Below are 9005 nucleotides of genomic sequence, written 5' to 3'. Positions count from 1 at the left end.
GTTTGTTTTTGGACAATTTCACATTAATTTTCCTTTAAATAATATACCGTATATACTCGAGTATAAGCCGACCCGAATATAAGCCGAGGCCCCTAATTTTATCCCCCAAAACTGGGAAAACTTATTGACTCGAGTATAAGACTAGGGTGGGAAATGCAGCAGCTACTGGTAAATTTCTAAATAAAATTAGATCCTAAAAAAATTACATTAATTGAATATTTATTTACAGTGTGTGTGTGTGAATGCAGTGTGTGTGTATGAATGCAGTGTGTGTGTATGAGTGCAGTGTGTGTGTATGAGTGCAATGTGTGTGTATGAATGCAGTGTGTGTATGAGTGCAGTGTGTGTATGAGTGCAGTGTGTGTGAATGCAGTGTGTGTGTGTAATAGTGCAGTGTGTGTATGAATGCAGTGTGTGTGTATGAGTGCAGTGTGTGTGTGTATGAGTGCAGTGTGTGTGTGTGTATGAGTGCAGTGTGTGTGTGTGTGAGTGCAGTGTGTTTGAATGCAGTGTGTGTGTATGAGTGCAGTGTGTGTGTATAAGTGCAGTGTGTGTGTATGAGTGCAGTGTGTGTGTGTATGAGTGCAGTGTGTGTGTGTGTATGAGTGCAGTGTGTGTGTGTATGAGTGCAGTGTGTTTGAATGCAGTGTGTGTGTATGAGTGCAGTGTGTGTGTATGAGTGCAGTGTGTATGTGTATGAGTGCAGTGTGTGTGTATGAATGCAGTGTGTGTGTATGAGTGCAGTGTGTGTGTATGAATGCAGTGTGTGTGTGTGTATGAGTGCAGTGTGTGTGTGTGTATGAGTGCAGTGTGAGTGCAGTGTGTGTGTATGAATGCAGTGTGTGTGTATGAGTGCAGTGTGTGTGTATGAATGCAGTGTGTGTGTATGAATGCAGTATGTGTGTGTTTGAATGCAGTGTGTGTATGAGTGCAGTGTGTGTGTGTGTGTGTATGAGTGCAGTGTGTGAATGAGTGCAGTGTGTGTATGAGTGCAGTGTGTGTTTTTTTTTTAATGCAGAGTATGATTTCAGAGCCTTGGTGGGGGGTGGGCATTTTTATTATTATTTTATTATTATTTTAATATTAATAGTTTTTTTTTGTTATATTCATTTTTTTTTAATTATTATTTTTTATTTTATTTTATTATTTTATTTATTTTATTATTATTAATATTTTTTTTCGTCCCCCCTCCCTGCTTGATACATGGCAGGGAGGGGGGCTCTCCTTCCCTGGTGGTCCAGTGGCATTGGTAGTTCAGTGGGGGGAGGAGGGAGGCTGGCAGAGCTCTTACCTCTCCTGCAGCTCCTGTCAGCTCCCTTCTCCTCCGCGCCGGTCCGGTCAGCTCCTCTGTCAGCTCCCAGTGTAAGTCTCGTGAGAGCCGCACTATGACCCCGCGGCTCTCGCGAGACTTACACTGGGAGCTGACCGAGGTGCTGAAAGGACCGGCGCAGAAGAGGAGGGAGCTGACAGGAGCTGCAGGAGAGGTAAGTAAACGCTCTGCAGCCCCCACAGCCCCCAGTCTGTATTATTGCAATGCAAATTGCCATAATACAGACAGTGACTCGAGTATAAGTTGGGGTTTTTCAGCACAAGAAATGACAAGAAAAACTCATTTATTTGTCACCGATAGACTTAGGGACAACTGAAGAGTCGACAGGGGCAAACGAAAAGGTCCTAACAATTTTGAACAATAATTAACAAAAGAAGTAAAGTCCCAGAAGGGATCAATACGTAATAAAATAAAACATCCCTTTATTTATGTATTTTATTGTTTTTCCTCAATCTTTTGCTTGATTGTTTTAAATGCTATTTAAAGGTGGTGTTTTATAATGAAGGCAGTTTTTTGTTCTGGGACTTTATTCGTTTTCCTTTCACAAGCATTTCAAGAAAGTCATACAATATAAAACACTGTCAGTTAAAAAAACAAACTCCAAAACACTCGCATAATTATCAAGGTCCAGCTACACAGATCGTATCTATCCATTGGGACAGTTCTGCCATGGTGGATGGACATGGTTTTTCTAATTTTCTAGTTTCAATCTCCATAGTTTCAATCTTTGTTAATACAAGTTAATAACACAAAGAGACCACCATACACTCTGGTGATGTGTATCCAGGACAATGTCTTATCGTATTTATTTCTGTGTTGACCCTCTGTATATCAGTGTATGCGTTCATGCTGTGTTTTGGTGTGTTTGTTTGGAATTCAACTATAACTTATATCTGGTTATGGAAATCAACCCAGTTCCAAGTAGTTGTCATCAAACTTTAGACTTTCTCCAGAGCTGTATTGAGAACCTATTGGACCTGGTGCCCACGGTTCAGCATGTGACAGATAGTATTATAACTGCCAGACATCCCGGATGTTTAGTATTAGAGATGTCCCGAACAGTTCGCCAGGAACTGTTCGCCGGCGAACATGAAAGGTTCGCGAACGCGTTCGCCACGAACACGCGAGATGTGTTGGTCCGCCCCCTATTACGTCATCATTGAGTAAACTTTGACCCGGTACCTCACAGTCAGCTGACACATTCTGGGAGGGAGGGTCTGCTGCTGATTGGCTGGAATGTGTCTGCTGACTGTGAGGTACCGGGTCAAAGTTTACTCAATGATGACGTAATAGGGGGCGGACCAACACATTGCGCGTGTTCGTGGCGAACGCGTTCACGGACTTTTCATGTTCGCTGGCGAATGGTTCCCAGCGAACTGTTCGGGACATCTCTATTTAGTATCTGATTGAGGTGCTGCTGTAGGCAGGGCCGGCGCTACCCTAAGGCGGCCCAGGCGGCCGCCTTAGGGCGCGCGGGTCCAGGGGGCGCGATCTCCGGTGAACAGAAGGAGGAGAGCGCCATTTGCATCGCTCCCCTCCTGTCTGTCACTGCGGTGCGTGGCTGAGCGGGCGGAACGCTACTTACCCGGTCTGACAGGAAATGCAACGAACTGCTTCCTGTCAGACCAGAACAGGAAACCGGATCCTTCGCCGCGGACCTCCAGCTCAGTCACATGGATGGAGGTGCGGAGGGGAGAGGAAGGAGACAATAAAAGGTACAGGAAGGTGGGGGGGCAATAAAAGAGGCATGATAGGAGGGGGGACAATAAAAGGAACAGGAGTGTAAGGGTACAATAAAAGGTACAGGAAGGGGGGGACTATGAAAGGTTCAAGAGGGAAGACAATAAAAGGTACAGGAGGGGGAACAATAATAAAAGGTAGAATAGGGGAGTGGGGGACAATAAAAGATACAGGGGACAACAATAAAAGGTACAAGAGGGGAGGGGGACAATAAAAGATACAGGAGGGGGGAAAGGGTATAGGAGGGTAGGGGTACAATAAAAGGTACAGGAGGGGGGGACTATGACAGGCTCAAGAGGGAAGACAATAAAAGGTACAGGATGGGGGGACAAGAAAAGGCACAGGTAGGGAGGGGGGACTATGAAAGGTTCATGAGTTGAGACAGTAAAAGGAACATTAGGGGGATTATGAAAGATACAGGAGGGGGGACAATGAAAGGTACAGAAAAAGAAGGGGGGACAATAAATGGGACAGGAGGAGGGACATTAAAAAGCACTGGGGCATTGAAAGACACAGGAGGGAAAGGACAACTATGAAAGGGTCAGGAGGGGAGGAGGTGAGACAAAAAAAGGTACAGGAGGGACAATAAAAGGTACAGGAGGGGAGGGGGGCAATAAAAGGTACGGGAGAATATAAAAAGACACAGGAGGGCTGGGTGGCACAAAGAAACATAGAGTGGGGTTGAGGGGGGACAAACACAAAGGGGCTGGGGGGAGAAAGAGTCGCGCAGAAGGGTGAGGGGCTGGGGGAAAGATGCACAGAGGGACTGTGGGGGAGAACGAAGCACAGAGGGGCTGTGGGGGAGAACGAAGCACAAAGGGGCTAGGGGGAGAAAGAGATGCACAAAGGTACTGGGATAAAAATACACACAAATATGTTGGGGAGAAAGAGCCACACAAAAGGGCAGGGGGACGAAAGATACACAAAAGGGCTGGGGGGAGAAAGAGAAAGGCAAAGGGGCTGGGGGAAGTAAAAAATACACAAGGAGGGTTGTAAGAGACACAGGAGAGATAAAATACAGCAAAGGGGACACACAGGATAAAAGGGGGGGGGCAAGATATACACAATGGGATATAAAACACTAAAGGGGGTAAGTTAGTCAAAAGGGGGGTAAAAGAACACAGGTGAAGATACATTTTTTTTCGACGGGGAGGGGGGTGGCAAAATTCATCTTCGCCTGTGTAGTCAAAAATCCTTGCACCGGCCCTGGCTGTAGGGAAACTCACAGGATACATTTATTAGAATACATATACCCCATGTCATTCTCTCTCTTCCATCCCATAATCTGTCTGTTTTACAAGCCCCCAAATCCTCTATCCTCAGCACTCACTGTCCACTCCTCTCATTACTTCTTACTGGCTGGCAGACATCCTGGTCAGCAGTTTGGGACAGAGAAAGAGGTGGATGAGGGGACTTCACATAGTGTTAGAGACATATAGATAGGGTCTTTAGTAGGAAATAAGGAAAACAACATTAAAACGGACACACCAAACACCTAAAGCACTCTATCTTGCTGAAATGTATTGTGTGTGAAGAGTGGGTCCTCTTTTCTCCATTTTACAAGTGCAAGATATAATAGAAATTGATATTTTTATAATGTAACCTTGTTACACTCCCCTGGCTGTCAATCAGACAACAGGTCATGTTACTTCCTGGTTTGGTTAGCTCAGTGGAACTAAACTCAAGAGGCAGCAATTGCCCAGAGCACCTGCCTTAGAAAGACTTCTCATTTAGCTGCATTAGGAAGTCTGTGATTGGACAGCCACAGAATGTCTGGGAGGGGTTAGAAGGGGAGGGCTTGGAAAGGCTGCAGACAATCTGCAGCTTCTGCAAGCTGTTTTTTAAGATATACAAATATAATTAAATGCATGCATTTTTCATTGTGGGTGTATCTGTTAAACAATATTTGTATTTTCTTGTAGCCATGTAGTTTCCACTGCCACTGCCGGCAGGCTGCCCTTGCAAAGCTCTGACTCATTCTATAAGTACCAAATGAAAAGGAACATTTACTACAGTCTGCACCTGCCTGATGTGCAGAATACACAGTGTAATCGTGGATCACCAGAGATCTTATCACAAACCCCCATCCCACTCCATGCAGAGAGTTAAGCAGGAGGAGAGTAAAAAAACATATTTTTAAATTAAATAATCCAATGTGCATAGAGACAAAAGCCACAATACAACCTTTCAACACACATTTCTATGCACACATATCACACTCAGCCAACCTCACACAGCCACACCCAGTCTCCCTCATAAGCCACCACACACAATCACACCCACCAACGCCCTACACACATCACATACACCCCACACACAGTCACCCCCTCGACACTTTCTCAACAGTTAGCCAACCACCCACAAACACACATACAACTCACACACCACACTCAACAACAACTTTGTGATACATTTATATACTTTGCCTTTTATTGCAATGGAGCTCTGTGATTCCCTCATTCACTCTGTAAACATAACGATCCCTTGCGGCTCATTAATGACTGATAAATACTGCACTTTTATTATATGTATATCCAAAGGGAACTGGCCTTTTGGAAACTGGCATTGCACTTGTGCGGTGGGACTCCAGAGGTGAGACCCTTCTGTGTGGCTCTTTAGTGTTTTTTTAACCATAAAATAGGAGTCAGTACACCATCATTATTTTCAAATATTTTATTTTTGAAATATTTTTTCTATTAAAACACAAGTTTCTTGGTTGGGCACCCTGACACGGCTCTTCGGAATGTGAGTGATGTTCCAATAGATTGTTTATTCAGACTTATTACAGATTACACTATGTATTCTCATTCTACAAAAATATAATTTTAAAGATCTTACTGGAAATTTATTGAAAGTTGTTGGATAAAGACTATATTAATAATGAAAGTTGTTCATCGGATTAAATTGATTTCACACTTGGTGCTTTATTTTTATTAAGTTTATTTATTGATTGAGCAGAATATTGCTGCAGATATGATGGACGTTTTATCAGTGTTTGTACACAGCTGTTCATTAATGGTCATACTGTTAGATGGTGACTATACACCTGAGATTAATTAAAGAAAACAAGATCAAGATACGTATCTGAACTGTCACTATATATAGAAGCCATGTTTTTAAAAGCGTGTCATAGGGATCCTATCACAGTAATTCCCCTATTAGTAGATTTAGATTTTGAAATCACATTATATCAGCTTTGTAGCAACTCTTCAATTTCTTTTTTAATAATCACAAACGTTTAAAATCCTTGCTGCTCATCTGGAGTTTTGGGGATTATGGAATCTGGTCTAAAGCACTTTGAACAGTCAGGTATGTTTCAGGTTAAACGTAGGATTGAATAGTTTAATAACATGATACCATACCAAAGCAGCGTTCGCATAGAATGTTCATTCAAACATAAATGACACCTATATCCGCAAACAGAGATTCTGAATGCAGGTCCTGTCACTACAGCTGCTGGGGACCGTACACGCATGATGGGAGTTGCATTTCACAGCAACTGGCCTTGTGACCACAGCCTGCACACAGCAAACAACTGCTTTCATATTGCATATCCATGAATGTGTATTGATCTTTGTTGGTGCTATATAAATAATAACGTAATAATAATAATATGCCAGCATTCTAAGGACCAAGTCCAGCGCTTCTAGAACATTAAATGGTTTTATAATTACTTGTCCTCATCATCAGCAAGTGGATTGCCACAGGAGGAAAAAAACGGGAAGCAACGATGTAGTCAGAGCTCTCAACTGCAAATAAATGCACATCTTTATCTTAAAATCATAAAGACATAAAGTAAACAAAATATCCAGATTGCCAGCAAAATTACACAAACACACACACACACACACACAGAAACACACACACACACACACACACAGAAACAAACACACACACACACACACACAGAAACACACACACACTAATGGTAGAGTTAAAAGTAAAAATCCATATTCTTCACAGTGAGGTGCGATCAATGATCAATGAACAAAACAAAATACAACGTTTCAGATACATGACTAAGGCTTCAGGTCGAAACATAGTTTATTTTGTTCATCGATCATCGATTGCACCTCACTGCGAAGCCTACGGATTTTGACTACTGATTATGAGCATTGCGGATCCGGTTTCAGGTAGCAGCTACGATTTATTTACCTGTCAACATCACTACTGAATTTTGCTACCAATGGTCGAGGTTTTTTAGTAATTCGATATTATAGATTCACAGTATGGCAATCTGAAAATGGTGTGAATATTACAATATGCGGGTTAGACCACATGGAATGGTTTGAAATGAAGACAGTTGCAGGCCGCCTATTGCTATCTGTTCTCTATAAATGGTTCATTCGTTTGTAGGGTTTAAGAAGAATACTTTCTTCTGAGTGAATAGAAAATGTACCTACAGCTGAAAGCAGCAAGATGGATTGTTAACGTGGGACTCACCTTGCCTTTATTTTGGCAGCCGGGGGACTACACTTAACAGCCGAGACAGTGGTACTAAAAACCGCAATTATTGTACTTTGGGGCAGAGTCATTAGACTTTGAATGAAATTTTAGTATTACATGGATAAGGAAGATTCTCCTTACTTACCAAATAAAAGTAGCAGACTTCTGTTTCACAATTTGTCTGAATTCTGGGCAATCAGCATCTCGTCCAGAGTCTGTCCAAAATTAAACGGTTTGCTTTTACAAGAGTTCCCCCATTGGGATTGGTAACCCCCCTTTCTAAAGTGCTTTAGGGTTCTGGAGTGTCCCTTTAACATTAATATTTTAATATTTCTGTTTGTTTTCAGACGCTTGAAGTCTACATGAATCCCTCAAACCAGTCCACAGTGACCTTTTTTATTATAAGAGGGATTTCTGACCTCCCCGAGCTGCAGCTTCCAATCTTCCTCCTTGTTCTGTTTATTTATCTCATCTCTCTCAGTGGTAACATGACCATTCTTTTCCTGGTCTGTTCAGATCGTCATCTTCACACTCCCATGTACTTCTTCTTGGGCAATCTGTCTATCCTAGACATGTCTTCTATCACCATAAGTATTCATAAAATCTTGGTAAATTTTGTAACGGGATACCATGGAGTTTCTTTCTTTGCTTGTATGACACAAATGTATGTATTTTCATCTTTTATATGTGATGGGTTGTACCTCCTGACAGCCATGAGCTATGACCGCTATGTTGCCATCTGCAATCCCTTGCGATACCCAGTCCTTATGAATCATAGAGTTTGTGCTCTCTTGGCTACTGTCTGCTGGACTTTGGGTTTGACACAAATGATTCCTTTCTTGGTCTTTCTTTCAACACTGTCACATTACGAGTCTAATGTCATTAATCACTTCTTCTGTGACATTCTGCCACTTATGAAAATTTCCGACAGAGGTACTTCCTTTCTTGAAATATATACTGACTGTATTGGATTTTTCATTTGGACCTGTCCTCTTATATGTACAGTTTTATCCTATGTTTATATCATTAAATCAATTTTAAAAATCCGTACCAACTCCGGCAGGCGGAGAGCCTTCTATACATGTTCCTCACACATTACTGTTGTTTCGATGTTGTATTTAACTCTCGAAAGTCAATATTTGTCACCAACAAAAGCAGACATCTTGGACTCGAACAAACTTTTTGCCCTTCTTAATGCAGCAGCAGTCCCGATGTTAAACCCTCTGATTTACAGCTTAAAGAATAAAGACGTGAAGTCAGCTCTACGACGAAGGTTGAAATAGAAATTGTCTATTTGAATGTCGTACACTAATTATGTATTAAACACATCCAGTGTCAGTGATTTAAAAAACTCTAATGGTCATACTGTGTGATTAGATTCAGCGGTCAATAATCAGTTGAGTCTATCCTCCAAAGGAACTCATGCTGACTATATCAGACTGTTTCTACCAGTTCAGGCATGGCAGCCCACAATCACCAGCCTGTTATC

The 9005-nt window shown here is 42.1% G+C and overlaps 1 protein-coding gene across 1 annotated transcript; it reads left to right on the top strand.

Annotated features, from left to right (window-relative positions):
* The first annotated feature begins 7878 nt into the window (after positions 1 to 7878).
* On the top strand, positions 7879 to 8799 carry LOC134572998 (olfactory receptor 1N1-like). The gene has a single exon (XM_063432354.1). The coding sequence runs from the start codon at positions 7879 to 7881 to the stop codon at positions 8797 to 8799; it is 921 nt and encodes a 306-aa protein (XP_063288424.1).
* The last annotated feature ends 206 nt before the right edge of the window (positions 8800 to 9005 follow it).

Source organism: Pelobates fuscus, chromosome 9 (assembly GCF_036172605.1).
Source record: "Pelobates fuscus isolate aPelFus1 chromosome 9, aPelFus1.pri, whole genome shotgun sequence".
NCBI lineage: Eukaryota > Metazoa > Chordata > Amphibia > Anura > Pelobatidae > Pelobates > Pelobates fuscus.
This window is presented reverse-complemented; position numbering and strand designations above follow the sequence as displayed.